General features: G+C 40.7%; 1 protein-coding gene across 2 annotated transcripts; it reads left to right on the top strand.

The window, feature by feature from the left end:
* Positions 1 to 5187: 5187 nt before the first annotated feature.
* On the top strand, positions 5188 to 24465 carry rabep1 (rabaptin, RAB GTPase binding effector protein 1). 2 transcript variants are annotated; one of them, XM_046839232.1, is made up of 19 exons: positions 5188 to 5346; positions 8895 to 9002; positions 9908 to 10111; positions 10949 to 11109; positions 11263 to 11382; positions 11493 to 11628; positions 12219 to 12397; positions 12505 to 12615; positions 13220 to 13642; positions 14126 to 14230; positions 14854 to 14970; positions 15132 to 15230; positions 17555 to 17695; positions 17960 to 18149; positions 18690 to 18701; positions 20001 to 20056; positions 21276 to 21374; positions 21841 to 21957; positions 22090 to 24465. In XM_046839232.1, the coding sequence occupies exons 1-19, from the start codon at positions 5301 to 5303 to the stop codon at positions 22189 to 22191; spliced, it is 2526 nt and encodes an 841-aa protein (XP_046695188.1). In that variant the 5' UTR covers positions 5188 to 5300; the 3' UTR covers positions 22192 to 24465. The 2 variants fall into 2 exon arrangements, with proteins under 2 accessions (XP_046695188.1, XP_046695189.1); XM_046839233.1 differs by lacking the exon at positions 18690 to 18701 and having other exon boundaries at positions 5189 to 5346.
* The last annotated feature ends 298 nt before the right edge of the window (positions 24466 to 24763 follow it).

Here is a 24763-nt window from a genome sequence, read left to right as displayed (position 1 = left end):
AAAAAAAATGCTTCCTGTTGCTTTCTCGACACCTCTCATCCCTCCCACAAGTACAGCTGAGCTACTCACAGAATCTCTCAGTTGTAGGACTGCAAGAGCAAAAGCCATGTGTGTGTCAATGGAAGAAAAAAAAAAGCAATGAGACTGAAAGAAAGGGATGATGAGGGTGAAGCTGTTGTTTGTTACAGTATGATTTGTTCTATTGCATACTGTAATCTTAGTAATGAACAAACCATTTATAGAAATCAGATCATGAATCAGAAGCACTAAAATGTCTGAAAGCAGTGTGACACAATTATGTGACAGATATCTTGCACCTTCACTGTTTGTAGTTTAGCTCAGACCTGCTGCTGGCTGAAAATTCACACTACAGCACCTTTGACATCACAGTGGTTTTTTTTTGTTGTTTTTTTTGCTGTTTTTAAAAACAGTTCTGGGTGTAATTGAAATCACAAGCTAAACTAAAGCACTTATTCTGCTGCCAGAAATCATTGTGCAGTTCTGCACCACTTTGTATCATCTCTGGATAATTATTTCTCTATTTAATAATGTATTCATTGTATATCCTAGATTATCTTCTTATCTATTTATCATCTGTATATACACTGCATCTATCTATCTATCTATCTATCTATCTATCTATCTATCTATCTATCTATCTATCTATCTATCTATCTATCTATCTATCTATCTATCTATCTATCACCTTATAGTTTCTGTAGTCACTAACATCTAGACTTGTATGGTGAACACTATGCATGGTCTAACTCTAATAAACCAGCCAGATAAAACAATTCTTTTGGATATGATGAGAACTTTTTGGAAGAAATCTCCAGTGTCAGTGATTTGAAATGGTGAGGTTTAATAAAGTGAAAAAATATAAGATAAGATCAGCTATGTTTTATACACAGTAAATTTGCCAGTGTTAAAATAACCAGTGGACAGCAACAAAGTGTGAACAGATCGGGGTTAACACCGGAAGTGCCAGATCTGAGTAACTCTGAGAATTAGTTGTCATTTTGTGTTGTTTTTAAAGTGAACTCTTGTTTACAGTTAACCAGGCGTTTACCAGCAGCCCGCCATGCTCATTCAACCAGAAATGGCAGATGCCATTTTAATTCTCAGGAAGATGCTATAAAGTCTTAAAATATTTTTATTAGATAATACGGATAAATCAGACTGTTAATTGGCACCGATGTTCTTATTGTAGGCGTATCCATCGTTCGATCACAAGTAATTTTATTAATAAACAACTATTATAAGACAGCCAGTGTGTGCCAACCAATTAATAACCATTTATCCTAGTCTTGATTATGCAAAATTTTGTCTGTCATCCTGGTTTTATTTACGGCTCGTACGTGTCAAGATGATCACTATACTAACACAACTAATTTTTTTTTTTTAAGTTTTATTATGCAAAATTTTGTCTGTCATCCTGGTTTTATTTACGGCTCGTACGTGTCAAGATGATCACTATACTAACACAACTAAAACACCGTACTTATACTTGACATAGCAAATTGTAACAGTATGAGTTTCATTTGAAGACTTTGCCTTTACACATTTATGAAACAATGATAATACTTAACAATTTTTCTCTCACTCTTCTCTCCTTCCCTCGCTCTCTCTCTCTCTCTCTCTCTTGAGGTACCAGTGGTCAGTCCTCCTGTCCTTTTCTATTCTTTGTATCTGGCCGATTTATCCCAATGCTCTACCTCTGGATGGAGTTCTCTTTAATTGGAGACCCTCTGTGCAGCTGCGGATGGTTCATGAAGTTACTGAGCAACTCAAAAAATCTGATGGATTTGGACTGTAATTATTATCAACAGTCTACTACAATGGCTCAGGACCACAGGTTTCATGAACAGATCACTGAACACCTCAACAACGATGGAACTGTAATGAATGGAAATTTGGTGCCACAAAGATGAGGATGAGATTCCCTTTTGAGTCTGGTTTCTCTCAAGGTTTCTTCCAATATCATCTCAGTAGTCTCCACTGGCTCACTCATTATGGATAAATGTACAAATATAAGAAACAAACTCAGAGGCACTCAACTTATACATTCTGCTTTGAGACCATGTCTGTTGTTAAAAGTGCTCTATGGATAAAAATAAATGTAACTAAATTGAAAATATTTCAACATCGTGATTTTTTCTGCCGAACAGATGCGTCAAATGTGACTCATTTACATTTTTGTAGTGAAGTTTTAAGGAACGAAAACCTCGTTTGCTTCAACAGTTCATCTGGAAACATCCGGTAAAAACAGAATATAAAGGCACAGTGCTTTACATGTGATTTGAATGTTAATGACATCATCATGTTCACAGATCGATGCTGTTTGTGGTGTACACAGAGCCGTAACAGCACTGTTTCATAACATCTACTTGGAAACCTGTTTGCGTTATTAGTCTGCAACAATTGTGTAAATGAACAGCCTAAAAAACAGAGAAAAAGTTTTTCTTTTTTGAAAGTCCATTTATTTATTTATTTAATGCATTTTCTTTACAATTAAATCAAATTGTATTGAATTGTATTCATTTTCCTACCTAGATAATCTGCTAATACCATCATTATAAAACCACGACTATAAAAAACATTAATAACACATAAAAACACAAAATAACAGAGCACTACATCACAGACAGAAATCTCAAACAGTGATAATGAAGGCCATTACTAAAATTAGAAAACCCACTGAACACAATTCAACAAGTCTCTTTTCATTGTATCCACAGCTACACTGCCCACATACATCATCTCCAGCAGAAGCATCGATATTCACCCTATAAAATGACTCCTGGGTTTCTGGCTTTTCTTCTATGCATAACAGTTTCCCTGGGGATTTAAACTAAAAGCAAATTGTGTGCGTAATTTCAAATGGAAATCTGATTGGATAAATCAGCTCAAATCAAAACTTACACTTGGACTATTGGGAATAATTGAATACATATTCACAGGCAAAAATATATTCAAACGCAAGTCAATCGTTGTGAATGAGTTTCCAGCAGAGAAGCACTGTAGCAAACCACTAAAATGTGTTTCTTCCTCTCAAAGCTTATAAAATCCTAGAGGCTTGCTTTGATTTATTTATAGCAGAGGCTGAATGATATTTAAAATCGTTGTTTATAATTGTGCATATGATTTTTGTGAATATGGTATGGCCTAACATTGGTACACAATTTGTTTTGCTGTAAAAGAGAAGTACTGGTTGATCTTAAAGTTACACTTAAAGATGAAACTGGTACAGATTTGGATAAAGGCCTGGTTTCTGATCAAATAATCCAATGGTTGGTTTTGTCTATAAATGAATAAATTGCCATTGGTGAGTGATACCAGGGGAACTATTCAATGATGTCAAATGTATCCTAATATCAGATTGAATGCCAGTAGTGTTTAATATGTTCAGTAATTGAAATGTTGTAGGTAGTGATGATGTGTGGAGAAATGTAGGCCCAAGTACCAATCTCTTTATTCCTACAACTAAGAATTCGCAGAATTAGTTTGCTTACTCCAGTAGTAATTTGACTAACATGACATCTATTAACCCCAGTTTGAACATTAATAGGACCTTCCACTCATGGATCTTCAGTCATCTTAGATACAGATGCACTGTCTTTAACTTCAAGAAGTATTTAGGACAGTGACTGGTTTAGGCCAAAACGATTCAGAAAGGATGATGATGAGACGTCACATATAACCTTAAGCTCCACATGCTATGTTTTCTTAATGTCTACACTCATATTCCTAATCCATTCTCTCATTTTAATACCGATGCAAAATGGAGAAAATATTTTAGCGAGAAATTGGGGGTTTGTCGACCCTATTAGAAATCCACTTAGGTGTCAGATATGATTCAAGAAGAAATTAAATCTCTGAACTGTCTAAACAGATACCGGCTAATGACTCATATATATCTCCCTCTTCTGATGACTTGAGTTAATTTTTCAGAATGGTGAAATGTGTAATCTTATTCAAGAGAAACGGCAAAGTGGAATGTATTGAGATTTTTGCGATGGGCAGTAGTGTTGTTATCTGCATTGGTGTTCTTTTACTCTCTTAGTGTTCTTATTGTAACACTGTGTCAATGCTGCAAAACGCAACACGTGGCAAGAAAAAACTCCCTGACTGAATGAGGAACCAGACTGAGATTGAAAGGGAACCCATTATAATATGGGTGACACCGAATGTCCATTCGTTGTTATTGTGTACTGTTCAGGGAACTGTTCGGTGAGTTGGCATTGATTCAAGCCAACTGCTGTCTTAAGCCATTGTAGTAGACTGTTTATATTCATTACAGTCCAAATCCATCCTCATAGTTCTTGAATTGCTCTTCATGGATCTTTAGGCTGTTAATGTGGAACTATCCTCAGCTGCACAGAGTGGTCTCCAGTTGATGAAAAGGACAGGAACACTAGGTCACTAGAACCTCAGGAGCATCACTTGACAGAGATAGAGAAACAGAGATAGAGAGACAAAGAAAAAAGGAGATTAAAGGAGTGAAAGGAAGAGAGAAACAAGTATTATTATGTATCCTGATTTTTGTAGATAAAAGTTAAAGATGCTGTGCAGTGTGATCAGGGTGCAAGTAGGGACTCCGAACACAAACATGAGGGATATCTGGAATAAAAGACAGCCCTCCACACCACCGTCGACAAACCTGAGATCTGCGTGAATGGTGGGCGGACCCCAGCAGTATCCAAACATCCCAAGGATTTTTCTAAAATATAAAAATAAAGTTATAAGAGGAATCAACTATGCCAGGATGTGCTTTTATTGGACAAACAATCCAGACCGATTCATGTCAGGCTCACAACACTCATCCCTGATTATATTCCCTTTAATAGGAAACTTTATCAACAATAACATGCAGTTCTGAGATAGAATACACATCTGGCACGTGGGACAAGAGGGTTCACAGCACATCTGGATGACAGGAAATTATGCAGTTTTCAGACATACAGTGGAGAGTGCATCAAAATAGTTGGTGTAATTGGGTAACCTGCATTGTATAGCGGGTAGATCTGAATTTAGTGAATAAAGAAAGAAAGAAAGAAAGAAAGAAAGAAAGAAAGAAAGAAAGAAAGAAAGAAAAGCATTAAGGGGTAAAAACAAAAAAAAACAAAAAAACAAAAAAAAACAAAAAAAAACCCCAACCATCTCCGCCCATTACGCTCACGCATGCGCAGTGCGCCTTGTTTCCATTATGACGTTGCCTAGTCCATGGGCTCCTGGTTTGTTTGGCACTCCCTAGTTTTGGGTCTTCGAGCCGGCGAGTAGAAGCGAGCCCCGAAGAAGCTATGGCCGAAGAGGCCCAAGAAACCGCCCGGCCACCCGAGCACGACGGTAAGACCTACCTCGGGACGCCGGACGGCTTCAATTTACGTCTTTTTTTATTAATGGTCCCTGCCTGTAGGCCTGCGGGGCCTGTGCGCGTCCCCTGCTTCGGCATTGGTCGCGCGCATTAAGCCGGTGACGCGCTCGCGCTTAGCGGTTACAGCGTCCGCTTAATATCATATATCTTTTTTTTTTTTTTTTTGCAGCGGCAGCAACTGCATTTTTTTTTTTGTATTCAGTTATCCTTGGCATTTTCCCGTGCTTCTTAGCGTTAGCCGGCATGCTAGCGTTTGGCTGCGTGAGGCGAGCTGTCAGTCTGCTCGTGAACTTTGACAGCATCGATTTCCTTTGCTTTGAGATCAGTGATGCAGGGTGATCAAGAGCCGATCACTGGGCCAGTATGAACACTTGTTCTAGGAAATTCATAATGCATTTGCAGCACACATGCATGGAGAGCTCGTTCTCCTGTATGCAGCATACCTTTGCTTTCTTTTTGTGGCGCTGGCAACAATCTGAGCTGTTTCTAAACCTGGATCTGTACTGATGACACACTAAAACACGTGCTTGCTTGGCACATTGGCACCCTGTAGATCAGATATAAATTCATTAAAGCAGTGGTTAATGCCATTTACACACTAACACACAGTTTTAGTGCACTTTTTTTGAAATTTTTAATTTTGGTATTCGAGACCACCCGTGACTGAGGTTTATGATGAAGATGCCAGATCAAATTTGCAACAAAGATTGCATGGATCTCCAACCTGAGACTGCACATTAAACGTGGGCACAAAGCGTTGCACCATGACCTCCAAGCAAACCGGCTCGGTGCTCACACAACTCGACTTCCCTCTCCCTCTTCCCTCACCTACTGCATTTCTATGCACACTTCCTGCACTGCTTCATTGTGTGGTGTGCACACAATTTATGACATTTTAATGAAGATGCCACACTTTCTGCTTTTTGAAATGTTTCTGCACAGTTTGCTTTGATTACTTGTCATTTCTGGTTCAGATCATCGGTTCCCAGACAAATGCAAAGTGGCCTGAGCCTCTAATCTTAATCTCCAGATCACTTGCTTAGGGGTGCATGCATCAGAATATTATTCGTTGTCGAAAATGATATAGATCGATATGAAAATCTTAACTGGTATGAACCGGAAATTCGGCGCAATAATGCTTCTTTGATGAGACAAACCGATTCCCTATCTAACCCGGATCCATCTTCGGATTTATAATAAACTAATGCAAATCAGTGCGCTTAAGTTAGCAATGCGGAAATCGATCGTCTCGGTATAGTTCAATTAAATGGTTGAACTACTTGCTAAGGATGCAAAGAGCTACGTCAACATCAGATTTCCTTCTTGAATCAATTATTATTATTATTATTATTATCATTATTTTTATTGGTTTAAGTTCAATCAAACTGAACCTCTTTGGGATGAACCGGAACACCGACTAAACCCTGATGTCCGCTCTGTAGATTTTACACACCACATAACCAGATATTTGGGCAAACCTGACTATTATACCCATTTCAACACTATAACTTCCCATTCCAGATTGTGTACCCACTCTACTGTTAGAATAAACTCCACTCTACTGGGAAGGTTGTCCAGCAAATTTTTGACTATAGGGAATTTTGAGGTCATTTATCAGGAAACAAGCATTTATGAGGTCAGGTGCTAGAAAGTTTGATGTTCCAAATCTTGAACTGAAGTTCTTCTACTCCAACCTTGTCAAATCATGTGTGTAAGGCGCTCGCTTTGTAACCCCTGGTTCAGCTTTGGTGCTTTTCATTCCAGTGAAAGGAAATTGTAATTCTACAGCATACAGAGACGTTCCCAGACAATTGTGTGCAATTTTCAGCAAAAACGAGGCATCCATGGGTGTGATGGTCAGGTGTCTACACACTTTCATTGTAGATGCTGCTGTTCTTGATTGAATCTCAATTGTCATATGTTTGAACCTAGACGAGATTCACTCATCACTTCTCTCTTTGTGGCTTCCTTAATTAGGAAACTGGCATGTCTTACAAGATCATGGCCTTTGATTGGTTTATAGCTTGGATGTATCGAGGAGGAATTAAGAATCGGTTCAATCGGGTTGTTGGTAGCTTAGTGGTTAATGTATTGGACTTTGCATCTGAAGGTTCTGAGTTTAAATCCCACCATTACCAAGCTGCCCCTTAGCAAGTCTTTTAACCCCATAGTTGCTCAGTTGTATGAGTGAGTGTATAAAATATAAGTCGGTAAATGTAAATGCCATAAATGTAAACTTTTGGGATGCTTCCCTAGAATTCGATACGTTTTAAAAATTTTTTCGTAAATTGTAAAAATTTTAAATTGAATTTTTTTCGAGAATACGTGGTGCATTAGTCTTGGTGTCGTGTCTAAAATTTTGCTTTCAGGACAGCTGGCGGTCATGTACACCAACAATAAATGGCAGTCCATGCGATCCCTGTTTTTGTAATTTGGGTTTGCTTGTTTTAAAAAGGCAATACATCAACACACACTACATTTACTGCTCTAGAGCCGTTTCTTGAAGAAATTGAAGTCCACTCGTGATTTTTTTGCTTCTCAAGTGATCTTGAACAGACTTGTCGCTGTGGTTTTGATCAGCGTTGGATGACGGTTCTCTGATAATGACAGCGCTTTGAAAAAGGGATGGATACGTTACTTGAGTTTACCAGCTACCAATTGTTTGAATCAACAAATGCGATGCTCGATGGTATTTAGCATCTATTCAGTAAATGATTTGTGATAACTGTAATACAGGCCATGTGACAGCAGTATCAATGAAGCAATAGGGAAGGGGTAGCTCAATGGTTAAGGCTTTGGTTTACTGATTGGAAGGTTGGGGGTTTAAGGTCCAAAACCATTAAGCTGGGCTTTGCTCAGGGGTCCAGGTGTGGCAGCTTGGTGTGGCTGGGATTTAAATCTCTCACAACCTTCGGATCCAAAGTCCACTGCCTCAACCACTAAGCTACCACCTTCCCCCTGTTTCTCGAGTTGCTTGGGAGAACCTTCAATATTTCCTCACTTGATCAAGCTTTTTTTCAGACCTGGCCTCCGTAAACTTCTTACATTTTAACCAAATGAATGGACCAAATTCTTGAGTCCACACCCAGGACCAGTTCTGGGTTTGTCTGAGGGAGGAGCTTTGGACGGAAATTTTCCGAACTGTTACGGAAATACCCTGTTTCGCCAAATGTGGCCAAATGGAAACCTAATCATCTATACAGGGGAGTTCCCAAAACCGTCACCACAAATTGTACAGGATGTCTTGTGTCTGATGTTGCATTACAATGCACTGGAGCTTACGGGTTGAGCCTTAAGGTCTCTGAAGACATGGTTTGTCAACTCGAGTGTCCAAATAAATGTGGAATGCGACGTTCAAAAAGCACATAATGGGTTTAATGGTCTGGTTTCCACAGTATTTTGGCTGTGTATCCTGTTTTCCTTTGGTAGTAAAGTTTGCAGAACTTCCACACATGGTGTAAATTGCTCAAGGGTTTGATTGAAGCTGTTCTTCTGATTGGCTTCTTTGTTGCTGTGGCAGGGCTTCTCCAACAAGAGCGGGCTGAGTACCTCAAAATCAAACAGCAGATGGAGATGGAGTTCAACCAGAAGCGAGCCAAGTTTAAGGAGCTTTATTTGTCCAAAGAAGGTAAGTGGGTTCCTCAGTGACTTGGTTTCCATTAATGTTGGGGAAAAATTGTAGGAATTGTAAATCAGCTGATGGTTCTATTAAATACTATAGCATGCAAAAGTGTGTAGAGAATTTGATCAAGTTGATGGAAGGATACAATTTTGTAGCCTTGCCAGTGTTGATCAGGAGTTTTGCAGGGGTTCTTCATGGTCCTGGGCTTCAAACTTTTCATTTACTGTGTCCTGCATAACTGGAAACAAACAGGACTGATTTAAATTCTTGTTCAGGACACATCAGAAATAACGTTTGCGTTCAAATACGGCAACCGGACAGATTCGCAGCTGTTTTTAAGTGCGGTGATATTTTCCAGAAAGCCCTTAATAATATTTGCTCTCGGTAAAAAAGACCTGAGGTGAGGAACGATTGGCTGCCCACTATCTAAATGATACAAAAAGAAAAGTGCTTCCTGTTTTTTAATGACATGTTGATTTAGCTCAAGTTTAAACTCAGTTATGCAAAGCAGTACGCCATAAATGCTGCAACAGTAATTTCCTGAAGGCCATGCAAACTGAATGGATGGAAACTCTAATAGTGGTGGAACCTTAATTTTTCACCACTCCACCTAAATCATTTAAAAAGTGCTGAAAAGGCAGTTTTGGTGTGGTCAAGTGAGGCAGTTTGGAAAGTTTCTGCACCGCTCTTCCACTTTTCGTGCAGAAACCTGTTGATGGTCTCGCCTCGAATGAGAGCTGAGTCAAATCCAAACACTTCAAAGGAAACCATAACCTGTGATTTCTCATTAGAGGAGCTAAAACTTGAACTCCCTGCTGTCTTTAGCCCACCCTTATGGTTTACCACTTATTCTCAGTCAATGTAGAAAGAAAGAAAACATTTTTTTTTTTTTTTTTTTTGGTTGGCCTCAGAGGAGCTGAAGCGTCAGGTGGCGTCTCTGGAAAGCGCCCAGGCAGAGCTGAGCCGCGTGCAGACCCAGCTGGCCGACGCCAAAGCCGAGATGGAGAACATCAAAGCCGTGGCCACGGTCTCAGAGAACACCAAGCAGGAGGCCATCGACCAGGTCAAGCAGCAGTGGCAGGAGGAGGTGGCATCCTTACAGGCTATCATGAAAGGTAGGCGTGTGCTGATTTGGAATGTTGAGATTAATTCAGCTTTGAAGATCAGATAATACAAGTTCGATGAGAATATCAGTTATAAATGCATGATAAAGTCCTACAGAACCTCTTTTTTAGCTGAAATATCCTCCAGATTGATGGTGCAGACTAGTCTCTGGCAAGGTCAATTGCAAAGATGCATTTGTGGTTATTTTCACTTACGTCAACAAGTCTTGCTGTGTCGGCATTTCATATGACAGTAACTAAGTTAACTAAGTAAATATAATTGCTTGAGTAGTTTTTTTCACGTATCTGTACTTTGCTGAAGTATTTCAATTTGGGGACACTTTTACTGGACTACATTTCAAAGTCAAATATCTGACTGTTTATTCAATAAATCGGTTGTTGCTCTTTATTTATGAGCGAATAAAAACATAACGGGCCAAGCACGCAACCAATCAGGGTCGAGCATGCCGTATGTTTTTTTTTTTTGTTTTTGTTTTTTGTTGTTTTTTTTAAAGTAGTTGCAAAGAAAGTTTTGGGCTCATGATAATTGTAATAGAAATCAATCAGTGTTTGACTTATTAATATCATTCTATAAATAAATTGGTGCATTAGAGTCGTTTTACAGTTACGAGTTGATTAAGCAAAACGGCTATACGTTATAGCCATAATAAATCATAGTACTTTGGATACTTAAGTACATTTGAAGGCAAATACTTTTGTACTTTCACTCAGGAAAGTTTAAAGGGACACTTTTACTTTGACTGGAGTCACATTTTACCTACTGTATCTCTACTTTTACTCAAGCACATGGTTTGTGTACTTTGTATCACCACTTGTATCTGTGCTCAGACACACTGCGGGAATACGAGGTGCAATTCCACCAGAGACTGGAGCAGGAGCGAGCGCAGTGGGCGCAGTACCGCGAAGGGGTCGAGCGAGAGCTGGCCGAACTGCGGCGCCGTCTCTCGGAGGGCCAGGTGGAGGAGAACCTGGAGAACGACATGAAGAAGGTCAGTGAAAATCCCTGGAACATTAAGGCTAGTTAAACCGGTTTCAATTGTTCGACTGACAGTTGGGTTCGTTTTGGTGCACGGCAGTCACGTTTTTTCTCGGAAAAAGAATGGAAAAAAAGTTGACTGAGCGGAAAACCTGTTTCCCCTCAGGCCCAAGAGGACGCTGAGAAACTGCGATCTGTGGTGATGCCAATGGAGCATGAAATCGCCGCTCTGAAGGCCAAACTGACGAGCACAGAAGAGCGGGTTAAGGAACTTGAGGCGGCTAAGGTCGGCTTTGAGGAAGCGAGAGTCGAATGTTTTATTTGTTTTTACTTTCTTTATTTCATTTTCGGTAAGTGTAAAAACACCTGATTTTTGAACAGTTTCTTGCTTCACAGGTGAAGGAGCTCAACCACGTCCTCGAGGCCGAAAAGTCGTGCCGGACCGATTTGGAGATGTACGTCGCCGTCCTCAACACTCAGAAATCTGTCCTCCAGGAGGACACCGAGAAACTACGGAAAGAGCTCCACGAAGGTGGGTATTTAGCTGCTCCGAGGTCTCAGTGTGTGCGTTTCCTTGAGTTCAAGTCAAGCAGCTGCACAAGTCCTAATAATAAACTTGTGGAGAGAATCATTTCCATTTCTTGAAATAGTGCCAAATGAGTCGTGGTTCAACACCAGTAAAAACATCATGTACTGAGGTTCATGACCTAAGGACCAAAAACACTAATAGAGATTAAAAAAATTGCTTGTATTTTTTATTTGATTAATTTTTTTATTTTTTACAATTTCAAATAAAATGCCTGCATGGTTTAAATAAAATATATAACAATAAAATAAAATCGAATTAATGCAGTACACAATTTAATTATATTAATTAATAAATATATAATAATGTTTTTAAATAGTTTACATTTCTTAGATTTGGGAAATGCAAATGTGTGGGTTTTATTTTTTTATTTTTTTACCTGAAATATTTAATTTTCTAAAAATATATTCTATGTAACTGTTCTTTTTATTTCAGCATACATTAACTAAGCTCTACATTTAGTTATTTATTAATACATTAAATTTATAAATGAATTAATTCTTTCCATCCTTCGCTTATCGTGCGTGCGTGCGCAGTGTGTCACATGTTAGAACTAGAGCGCCAGCAGCACAACCAGCTGAAGCACACTTGGCAACGCGCCAACGACCAGTTCCTCGAGTCGCAGCGGCTGCTGATGCGAGACATGCAACGCATTGAGAGCGTCTTGAGCTCCGAACAGCTGCGCCAGGTCGAGGAGATGAAGAGGAGGGACCAGGTACAACGACCTTTACGATGCGTCACAACAATGATTTTCCATTAATTTCTCCTTCACATTGCGCATTGTAGGACATTAATGTAGAGAACGTTTTTTTTCTTCTTCAGGAAGAGGATGAGAAGGAGCGGTTCAGTCAGGCTCAGGAAGCTGGCGAGGACGATGGAGCAGACCCTACAGAGGCGGTTGAGGATTCTTTCTTCGGCCTTTCTATAGAGGAAGTACGAAACATAAACCTAAATCATAATTTGACATGATCCTGAAGTGGGAATTTCAAAGCTTTTGATGGACCTGTTACTCACGCAGCAAGTCCAAGCTCAAATTTAGACTTTTAACACATTTTAGCAGCATTTTATAAACACAGAGGATTGAACTAATGCAGTATTCCACCCATAGATACCGTTTTTTTGCTATTACTTATGCTGCATGACAAACACACAGTGTAACACACTCAGAAGCATTATTACTAAAACATACAAAGTGATATCAAAAAGTTTTGACACTAGTGATGGACAGATCCTGTCAGAACGATGTCTTTTGGCACAGTGACTTATGACTGTCGGTGCTCCTTCTGACTGTGTGTGCAGCCTTGTGCTGCCATCTGTTGGCATGTTACAAAATTAGTCTGGAAACGTTTTGATACCGCCTTGTATCGTGGTTAGGTAATTCCTTTTTTTCTTTTTTAGTCTTTAATAGACCAGGAGCAGTTTATTAGAACCAAATAGAAGAACCAAAGCAGTTTATTATATATCCTGTGATAAATCCTGTATATGGGCCCTGCTTTGTTCAAAGTATTAAGCTTTTTTCCTGTGTCTCTCACATCAGTCTCACCTGAACCACAGCATCCACAGTTCTATACACTCGCTGGACGAGGACGGGACGGACTCGTGCGACAATTGTAGAGACGGCCTCCGTCGCGTCCAATCCACCGACAGCCTGGGCTCGTCCGGAAATGCGCTGCAACCCCAAGGACTCAACCACAAAGCCAAATCAGCCAGCAACCTGGACGAGTCAGAGTTTGGCCCGCTGGTCGGGGCCGAGTACAACCCCTCCGTCGCGCCCTCTATTGGCTCCCTGCCTTTTCTTCTCACCAAGGACCAGGAGAAGGCCATCAAGGCCATGACTCCCGAGCAGGAGGAGACGGCGTCACTGCTCTCGAGCATCTCACAGCGGCTCGACGCCACGTACCTGCCTCCGGCTGGCTACCGGTTGGTCAGCGACTCGGAATGGAACCTGCTTCAGCAGGAGGTAGGAGGATTAAAATGACTGAAAAGTGTGTGAGTGAGAGGTCAGTGTTTGATTGAAAATGCCATGTCATGCTAGTTAATGCACATTGGTAGAGGTTGAGGTCGTGTAATTCCAAATATTTGTGTTTCCATACTATGACTATTCAGTTTCTAAAATATAAAATTAAATTAAAATGAATTATCTAAAAACGTTTCACATCTTTAGGGAGTCTGAGGGTTGTATGAAATGATGAAGTGAAAAATTACTTTATTTTGTGAAATATCTCAGGAAAAAATTTTTCCAGCATGTGATTGTACGGAAGATCCCTAACAAATGACAAATACAAACCTCGATCACACGCTAACTTCTTTACTTCTCACTCAGAATTAGGGAGCAGATGCACGTCTTTTGTGTGGTACTTTTAATATTAGGGGATATTACAGAATAATGTATTTAGCAATGATTCTTAGTAACATGTGTTTTTGTGTTGCATCTGGCGAGCAGCTGAAGAACGCAGGGAGGAAGTTGGGCCGGCGTTGTGACATGTGCTCCAATTATGAGAAGCAGCTGCAGGTCATTCAGGGGCAGGAGGCGGAGACACGAGACCAGGTCACACTTACGCTTCTCTTTTATGCACTATTTGAAAAAACTGTTACATTTCATTGTTCTGCTGTGAACTTTTTCCAAAATGTTCCACTTGACCCTGGTATGTTCTGTTGGTCGAAAGCCCAAATATATACAGCTCCATTGATGCAATAGATACATAAGAGTCGATTAGTGTACATTCACTATACAGACAAAAGTGTTTGGACACCTGACTTGACCCTTTCCACAAACTTGGAGCCACACAGGGGGAACTTGGAGAGCCAAACCCGTTCCAGCTTGACAATGCCCCTGTGCACAAAGCCAGGTTCAGGCTTTAAATGTGTTGGAGTGGAAGATCTCCTGCTATAGATCTTCAAACCTATTGGGATTAAATGTGAACGCTGACTGCACCCCAGGACTCTCACCCTGCATCATTACCTGACTTTACTGTTACATCTGTATCTGAAAGAGCACATATTCCACGAAATCTAGTGGAACATCTTGCCAGAAAAGTGGAGGTTATCATGAAAGCAAATTGGGACTAAATGTGGAACAAGATGTTCAAAAAGCTCAAATCGTATAATCAGGTGTCCATATAGTGCATACAAGCGAGAGCCTCACAGTGTTTTTTCTTCTGTCTCGTTCAGGTAAAGAAGCTGCAGGTCATGCTCCGGCAGGCGAACGATCAGCTGGAGAGGACGATGATCGAGAAGCAGTTGTATGAAGATGCAGTGAAGCAGGGCCATGAAGAAACTAACACTAAGGTAAAGGAACATTTGCAGCACCAGCGTACACCTCAGCGCAGACCGCCAGACAGACGAGTGCGAATCGTTTAGCTGTGATTAAAAGTCATACACTGGAACTGGAACAGTCCCCATGCTGATTTAGTCAGAGTGATGATTCCTCTCTCACTCGTGTCTTTAAGGTCTCGGCGCTGATGCAGAAAGTCCAGGAGTCGGAGTCGATGCTGAGCGAGCTCCAACAAGCCTTCAGCCAGGCCAAGAGGAACACCCAGGAACAGATGGTATGGTCGTATCATAACACACACACACACACACACACACACACACACACACACACACACTAAATGACTATACACTGATATTTAGCCCATTTAAGAAACAAGCAGAGGTGGAAAGAGTTATAAAGTATTAAACTTTTTAACAGTAGGGGGTGAAAGTGGGGGATTCTTGTATTGTTCAAAAAGGACAATTGGATATAAATCTCAAAGGAACACCTTTAAAAATGAAAGTACAATAACAACAAAAAAACTACAGTCCGTGATTTGATGTAACTTGTACTTTTGCCAAAAAAAAAAAAAGTCATGTTATTTATGATAATGACATAAATCGTAAATGCAGATTCAGAATTCAGACAGCGAGCGAACATCTTTCCTTTCCGGTGTCTGTCTTGTTCCCTCTCCATCTTTCTTGTAAGATCAATCAATCAGTGCAGTAGTTTCCAGGGCACAATTGTTTTTTATTTATATATATTTTTACATTATAACGAATTTGATTTAAAATTATTTAGTAGTTAATGATTTAACAAGTAAATGTAATTCATTACTTTCACCTAAACAATGATCCATCATTAGCATTAGCATTTTTTAACATTAAAAAAAAAAAAAGCGATAACTATATTTCCAAAAGTATTGGGTCACCTGCCCTTTCCTGCTAATATGTGGCTAAAATACAACTTTGCATTCACTTGAACTTGGAAACCCGAAACCTGTTCCAGCATGGCAATGCCCCTGTGCACAAAGTGAGCTCCTTGAAGATCTGGTTTACATGCTTTGGAGATAAAGATCTTGAGTGGCCTGCTATACTGAACACCTTTGGGATGAATGTGAACGCTGACTGCACCCCAGATCTCCCCACCTACATCAGTACCTGCCTTTCATAACACCCTTGTGGCTGATGAACACACATCTCCATAAGCACACTCCAAAATCTAGTGGAACATCTTCCCAGAAGAGTGGAGGGAATTATAAGATTAAATTGGTACTAAATGTGGGATGCGATGCTCAAAAATCACATTGCATCCTTATGACCTGGTGACCCAATACTTTTGGCAATATAGTGTACGTGTCGTACAAATTATGTATTTTTCCCCGTTCAGACTTTTCTGTACACTGCTTTGAATCGCTGTTGTTGAACCTCAGTGTAATAAACGCCATGTTACAGAAGTTTTTACGAGCATAAAGGTTGAATGTGCTTGGGAGCGTTCACTCGGCCACACCTTCACATCATCCTCGTCTGGGTAAACATTTCTAGAGTTATTAGAACGCGTGCGAACTTGCTGCGCAACTCCGATCTCTGAATGACTGGTTACAGGGACGAGTCAAGTTTTCGCGTGCCTGCATGACCGCCTCTTTAAGGTTCGAAACTATTCAGACCTTTTGAATAGAGCTGAAATGGTCTATTAGAGCTCCTGAGTTTAAAATACAGTGACGGGTTATGCCTCAGCCCGGAGCTAGAAACACACCTCGTGAAAAACAGAGCATCGGCGTCCCAAGCAGTCGGGCGGAGCGTCGAAAACCACCGCACCACTTTCTCTGGTTCTGTTTAATAAGAAACCAATTCTGGAGCGACGCTACGTCATTGAGCTGTCATTCATTTTGCAATCGGGAGGACATGTAATCCTGTAGGAGGTGGACAGGATGTGGATTGCTAAAAGAAGAAATGCTTTTTTTTTTTTTGGTCATGTGGGGGTGAGTGTGGGGTGTGGGGTTCTTGATCAATCAGGGCAAAAAGAAAACGTAATACAGTGGATGATAAGGGGAGAAAAAAAGTTAATTTTTCTGTCAGTGTCATAATATTCTGTTGTCGCAATAGATCATGTGTGTTTTTCCGAAACGATGTGTCATTTGTACACAAGCAGATTCAATTCTCCCAAATGTCCTTATTTCCATGTAAAGAATCATTCTAGATAGCAGGGTAGACTACTTAATTAGGGTTGTTTATACTAAAGAAAGTGCCCCAGACAGTGGTATAAGGCAGCAGCTTCCAGCTTTTGGTCCATAGGGGGTGGTGTTAAGGGGGTCTGTATATTGTCGCAATGATGTAATAACATTTATGGCATTTGGAAGATGTCACCTTGATGACCACCTGATCCCGGAGCCTTAACCACTGAGCTACCAGCTCCAAAACCAGGAATCTTAATCGCCAGACCATATGGGAGCTCGAATTATTCATTTTGTTACATGTTTAATGAAAATGTCAGTAAAATGGACGTTTTGATTCTCACAGCCCTCGAATGGTCCACTGTTTGGTGGTTGGTGGACCCCCTGGTACAAATGCCAAAAACTGTACTAAGGCTGACTTTGTGTGTCTCTGTGCGCTTCTCCAGGCCGTGTTGCTCAAGTCCAGGGAACAGGTGGCTGAAGAGCTGAGCAGGCTGCAGAGAGACAACGATAGTCTCCAGGGCAAACACAGACTACACCTGACGCTCCAGCAGGAGGAGAACTTCCAGATGCCCACAACCACCCAGGTACTGCTTAGATCCTTGTTTCAAGACATTCTCATTTCCGATTGTGGATTCATCTTTGATGGAATAGAGACCTGAATAGGTAATGATGTCCTTTGTGCAATTTGAATTGATGTCTATGGAGCTTAAAAAACAGAAGAAAAAAAAAACTCAGACCCATGCCCAAACTAAATTTATTTTTTTAATATATATATATATATATATACACACACACACACACACACATATATACATAGTATTTATATATCTATATGTGCCCCTCCTCAGGAGCTCCAGACTCTGGTGGTGCAGTACCGTGAGGACATTATCTCAGTGCACACGGCGTCCGAGCAACTGGAAGAGAAGCTGAAAGCCGAGATCTTGTTCCTGAAGGATCAGATCCAAGCAGAGCAGTGTCTCAAAGAGAACCTGGAGGACACACTACAGCTGGAGATCGAGGGCTGCAAAGAGGAGATAGGTGAGTCTGTGCTTCTGTGTATGTGTGTTCTGTTCAGGGAACGTGACAATGAAAGAAGCATCTAAATCCATTCATATTTACACACACGTGTCAACGAATTCTAAACGATAGAACCTCTACATTGAATCATATCTACCAATCAGAGAGTGACAGGCTACCAAATAATACCTACCACCACGTGAACCGTCTTTACAAACCTCTCCCCATGTAGTAGATTCTCAGCTGCTCTTCATCCAATCGCACCTGTCTAGGTAAAGACCAGGATCACTATAGGGTTGCCACATCTGACTAATTTCCGGCGGATTTCTTCACTTTTGTGGTTTTATCATTAGTTCCCATTTCCTTTTTTCGTTTTGTTCTTTCGTCATTCATAACACAGCACCTAAATGGATTCGATCGATGCCACTGTTACATACGGGATTGTTAAGAAACGTTGTTGCTTTATGCACAAAAAGAATTGCTCGGTTCCTGTCATCTGATTCAAATCTTTGTTTTTCCTCCCCCCTCTTCCCTCTCCCTCTGTTGGGGACATGTGTTCAGACATCCTGGAAGGTATGATTCATCAGCTGACTGACTGTAGTCCATGCGTGTGTAGGCTGTCTGTCTCCACCGGTAGCATTAACGCCATTTTCACGACATTTTCACGCCATTAACCCCATCCGAGCACACGGTTTGTGTCGTGTTTGTCTGCATAAAAGACATCTAGAACTCTGGCTTTGTGCTTCAATCGGTTCAGTGTGTTAGCATGTTCTTGTGTGTGGAAGTCTGTTTGAAAGTCAGTGATTATCTCAGTCACGTTAGTTTCCATGTCGTAGGTGTCAGTAGACGAGGTAATGGTGTAGGTGAATTGATGGATTGTGGGTATTATGGGGGAAATAACATAAAAAAAATTTCATTTTTTATCAAAGAAGTTTATTATTATTATATTTGTAGACATCAACAGTTTACATTTTTAAAGCATTTTTTTATTCAAATGCCGGTTTGTTTAAATAATATATAAAATAATATTTAGTAATGTAATGTTCCATTGAATAAAAAATTTAATGGAAGAAATCAAATTAATGCAATACTTTTTTTTTTATTATTATATTATATATATTGTTTTTATCATATTTAATTTCCTAAAGATATAAACTATGTAACTGTTCTACTTATTTCAGCAGACTTTAACAAATGTCTTCATTCTTTCCATCCTTCATTTATTCACTCCCTCATGGAAATGTCAGGATTTTCTTCTTCTAAGAGAAATTGTTGAAGCTGTACATACACCTGGTTAGCGGCTAACGCTAGCGCTATGAAATCTTTAGTGTTTTCATGAATGCAAAAAAAAACTAGTATTTCCAGTACGGAGTGAGCAGCCACAGTGACACTGCGCTAACTCTAGTTTCCTTTTTTTAATACCCCTGGAATTGTTGTGTATGTTTTCAAGTATAATAATAATTCTAAAAATGCACTCAAAGTGCATGGCGGAGATTAAAGAAACTTGCGGTTCGCAACTTACGTTTGAGTGAAAACGCTTAACTTTGTTCAGCACATGAAAAGGGTTGCAACTCGATACAAGCCAAAAACGTGTGAATAGAAAAGAGAACATTTAAGAACAAGCACATTGATATAAACCATGTAGCCGGTGTTTGTTGAACTCTTTATCTTCTGACCAATCAGAATTGAGAATTCGGCAGCGCTGTGGTACAATGTTATTGTCCCTGTGTGATGTACTTATGTCTAACCAGCACTAACGTTTTAGTTTCCTCGCTCTATATAATGATCTGCATTACTAATGAGAGATTTTAATGGCAGTATAGAATCTACCACTATATATTGTATAATTCTGACTCGCATTTCCGGTTTCAGCGTCTTTCTCCAGCCTGAAGACGGAGTTGGAGCGAGTTAAGACGGAAAAAGAGCAGGTAAGGAGCCATTAATGCTACACTATATGGACAAAAGTGTAGGGACACCTGATGATTCCAGCCACATGTGGTTCTTTCCCAAACTGTTACCACAAAGGTGAAGGCACACAACTGTATAAGACGTCTTTGGATGTGGAAGCTTGAAGTTTTCCCTTCACTTGAACTAGAAAATCCAAACCTGTTCCAGCATGACAATGTGCACAAGGCCAGCTCCATGAAGATCTACATGGGTTGCAGTGGAAGATCTTGATTTACCTGCTATAGAGCTCTGACCGAAACCTGTGGAAGATCTTGATTTACCTGCTATAGAGCTCTGACCGAAACCTGTGGAAGATCTTGAGTGACCTGCTATAGAGCTCTGACCGAAACCTGTGGAAGATCTTGAGTGGCCTGCTATAGAGCTCTGACCGAAACCTGTGGAAGATCTTGAGTGGCCTGCTATAGAGCTCTGACCGAAACCTGTGGAAGATCTTGAGTGGCCTGCTATAAAGCTCTGACCGAAACCTGTGGAAGATCTTGAGTGGCCTGCTATAAAGCTCTGACCGAAACCTGTGGAAGATCTTGAGTGGCCTGCTATAAAGCTCTGACCGAAACCTGTGGAAGATCTTGAGTAGCCTGCTATAAAGCTCTGACCGAAACCTGTGGAAGATCTTGAGTGGCCTGCTATAAAGCTCTGACCGAAACCTGTGGAAGATCTTGAGTGGCCTGCTATAAAGCTCTGACCGAAACCTGTGGAAGATCTTGAGTGGCCTGCTATAAAGCTCTGACTGGAGCCTGTTCCAGCATGACAATACCACAAAGCCAGCACAATGAAGATCTGCTTTACATGGGTTGCGGTGGAAGATCACCTGCTGTAGAGCTCTGACCTCAACCCTATTGAACACCTTTGGGATGAATTGGAACACTGATTGCACCTCAGGCCTCCTCACCTCACCTACATCAGTACTTGGCTTTACTAACACCCTTGTGGTTGAACGAGCCCAAATCTCCACAAGCACACTCCAAAATCCAGTAGAACATCTTCCCAGAAGAGTGGAGGTCATTATTACAGCAAAAAGAAAACACCAAAATTTGGAATGACATTTAAAAAAGCACATAAATCGAATGCTCAGGTGTCCTCAAACTCTTTATAGTGTATTAAAAGACGGCCTAATGGACTGTAGGTGTTTTAATTCTACATCCTGTTCTGTCCTGTCATTTTTTGTTGTTGTGTGAACAGCTAGAGAGCAGCCTGGCGGAGAAGAGCCAAGCGTTCGAGAAGGTCCAGAGTCTTAAAAACAGCATGGAGGAACAGCTCAAAGACGCAGTCTCCAGCAAGGTGCGATCACGTGACTGAAACGAGAGAAGGGTTTCCAAATTTAACCGTACATTAATAATCTACGATGCAACTACGGTAATAGCTCACACACATAATATACCACATCCCCCAGTTCGAATCATTCCAACTTGCCAGTTCTTGGGATTGTTCAGTGTTACATTTTTGCTGAATGTGAATTCCCTCATATTCGGACTCCAAAAGAGTGGAATCGCCTCTTTTGACTCCCGAACGGATGCAGTTTTGGCATAAATTTCTCAGATTTTGATTTCTTTTTATAGAGTTTTTTATTTCAGATTGTTTGTCAAATGAACAATGTCACGTTTCATCTTTTAGACGTCGCGCAAAAACAAACCAAGAATTTAAAAGGATCATTAAGACAAGGAATCGGATTCTCTTAAAATGCACAAGCTCTCGAGCTGGTCAATGACTTCTGTCTAATATATAGTTTTTCCCTTTTTTTTAACAGACTGCCCTGGAGACTCAAATGTTTGAAGAGAAGGACAAAGCACAGAGACTACAGACAGAGCTAGATGTCAGCGAGCAGGTCCAGAGAGACTTCGTCAAGCTTTCACAGACTCTCCAGGTAAATCTCGGGTTGACTTTTGGGATCCGAATAAATAAAATCAGGATTCTTCACTTGGAAAATACCTGTGTTTGCTTTTTTTTTTTTTTTTTTTTTATTCCTTAGTGCTCATATTCCCTCTTTTTCTCTCAGGTCCAGTTGGAGCGAATCCGGCAGGCGGACTCTTTAGAGCGGATCCGCGCCATCCTCAACGACACCAACCTGACAGACATCAGCCAGCTTCCTGAGACATGATACCATCTCTCTCTCTCTCTCATTATCCCACATCCTTTTGTCTCTCCCTTTCTTGACACACACACACACACACACACACACACACACTTTCTTTCCTAGGTTTCTTTCAGCACCTCACTTTACACACACACACACACACACACACACACGTCTCCTCCAGGACACTCTAGAAAATGAAAGAGAATATGGCTGACACGTGACCGAACACTACGACTCTTTACTACTACGCTGACTAAATGTGAAACGTCTGTATGTGTGTGTCTTTCCCATCATGCTTCACTTCTCCGATACCATCCGCTGAGCCTAAAAGACGGGGATTTATGAAGGATCTGCTAGTCGTGTTTGTACATACCTGTGTATACAGAATTATATGTATATTGCATTAAGTTAATTTGGCCGCGTGCGCGCCTTTCGTTTGCACTCCTGCGTCCGTGACTCATTTCATGATTCTAACCCGTGCGGTGTCAGTATTCCTCCCTTTCTTTCGTTTTTTTCCAGACAAATCGAGGACCTCCAGCTCACAATCAATTGTATTTTTTTTTGGGCTGGGGGTCTGATGACGTTTAATTTTCCATACTTTCGATAGTTTTCCCGAACAACACGTCAGAACCCGGCGATTCACGACAAACCGAGATCGGACACGAGGACACTACGCATGTAGAAGCTGCTACGTTTAGCGAAGCGCATCCCGCGTTCGTTACTACAGGAATTCCGACGCAAAAGCATGTGGTTGTGATCGGACTAGAAAACAACATACAGCAAATCACTTTGGGGGGAACAAATCAGAACTCGGACATGCTAAAAAAATTTACAACGTAGCCAAAAGTTTTGGGACACCCGACTTTTACACGTTTTTTTTTTTTTCCTTTCTTTCAAAATGTTATCCATTGTGTTAGATGTCTTTGAGTATGGAGTACGGAATTTTCCTTCGAATTAAACCAGGAGAACCAAACCTGCTCGAGCATGGCAATGCATAAAGCCCAGCTCCATGAGGATATGCTTTACATTGGATAAAGATCTTAACTGGCCTAGAATTGAAATCCCAACATCACCCCATGCCTCCTCACATCACCTACGTCGGTACATTTACTAACGCCCCCTTGTGGCCAAATGAACCACAAATCTCCACAAACACCCTCCAAAATCTAGTGAAACATCTTCCCAGAAGAGTGAAGGAAATCACAAAGACTCGAATTTGGAATGCGATGTTTAAAAAGCACATATGTTCAGGTGTCCACACAGGTTTTGTCCTAATTTCTTGAAGGTTAGTGGAAATTTTGACAAGCGCATGCTGCAGCTCGAACATAGAGAGGACTTTTATCTATATACATCGATCAGGTATAACTATGACATTATACCATAAGTGGTGAAGAACAATGGGAGATATTAGGCTGCAAGGGAACATTTTATCCTCAAAGTTGACGTGTTCGAAGCAGGAAAAATGGGCGAGCGCAAGGATTCGCGTGACGTCTGGGTCAGAGCATCTCCAAAACTGCAGCTCCTGTGTGAGGTTTCCAGTCTGCAGTGGTCAGTATCTTATCAAAAGTGCTTCAAGGAAGGAACAGTGGTGAACCAGCGACCGAGGCTCACTGATGCTTTACTACTGTAGCTGAAGTTGTAGTTAATGCAGGACTGTTTCAGCAGCAAATGTGGACCAACACAATATTAAGCAAGTGGTCATAATATCATGCCGGATCGATGTACATCCAAATGTTCTGGTTTTCTAAACCGGGTCATGTGGTCATTTCTGATTGAATCACAATGTTGAAATCGGAGTTACAGGCAGCCGTGTTTCCATTGTAGTGTGGCAACACGTTTCTTTCCCACCGTTTTAGATCTTTTCCTCACACCTCCAAACACAGTCCGTAATTATTCCTTCATGAAATTACATTGTCCTTCAAAATGCACTTCAAAGTGTGGGATTTTTTTGGTTTGTTTTTAAATCATTATTCTATATACAGTTCTACATTCACACAAACTGGATTTTTGCTGCTTCCTCGTTTTTATCAATGCCGAAATGCGGTCCGTCTACTGTCTAACTACCTTCAGAATCATTTCCTGAAGTTCTAAACGACACAATGCTATCATGTGTGGATTACAATCGAGTGCCGAGACCATGTTTCCTCTAATCTTTGTGGAAAAATAAGGGGAGGGGGGGGGACACACCTACGTAGACAATTAACAGTTTTGTTCTGTTCTCGCATGAAAGATTTATATACTGTACCGTGTACATATCTCTGTACATATCTAATAAACCAAACTACTTAAAGCACATCTGGAAGCTTCATCTGGATCATTTACTCATTACTTATATTTTGACCTCAAGAAAGACAGCAGACCCCTCACACATCATTTGTAAGAGATTGAGAGATATATAGATATATATATTTATAGATATATAGAGATAGATATATACACACACAGCTCATGTATAGGCGTCCCTGAAAGTCAATGAAACTACTCAACCACTTCCTGCCATGGCTTTCACCTTTTGTTCATTCTGTCACACTGATAAACTCTGCAGGAAGCCGTGGCTCAGCTGTGTGTGAGGTAATTCCTTGAAGCATCCAAA

This window comes from Silurus meridionalis, chromosome 25, assembly GCF_014805685.1.
Source record: "Silurus meridionalis isolate SWU-2019-XX chromosome 25, ASM1480568v1, whole genome shotgun sequence".
Classification (NCBI taxonomy): domain Eukaryota; kingdom Metazoa; phylum Chordata; class Actinopteri; order Siluriformes; family Siluridae; genus Silurus; species Silurus meridionalis.
Note: the sequence above shows the minus strand (reverse complement) of the source record. Positions and strands in the feature narration are given on the sequence as shown.

Bases quoted from the DNA above. Each gene is read 5' to 3' on its own strand.
- rabep1 (XM_046839232.1), top strand. From the start codon at position 5,301: ATGGCCGAAGAGGCCCAAGAAACCGCCCGGCCACCCGAGCACGACG. The intron at 5,347-8,894 runs GTAAGACCTACC...TTGCTGTGGCAG, and splicing joins CCGGCCACCCGAGCACGACG to GGCTTCTCCAACAAGAGCGG. The intron at 12,616-13,219 runs GTACGAAACATA...CTCTCACATCAG, and splicing joins TCGGCCTTTCTATAGAGGAA to TCTCACCTGAACCACAGCAT.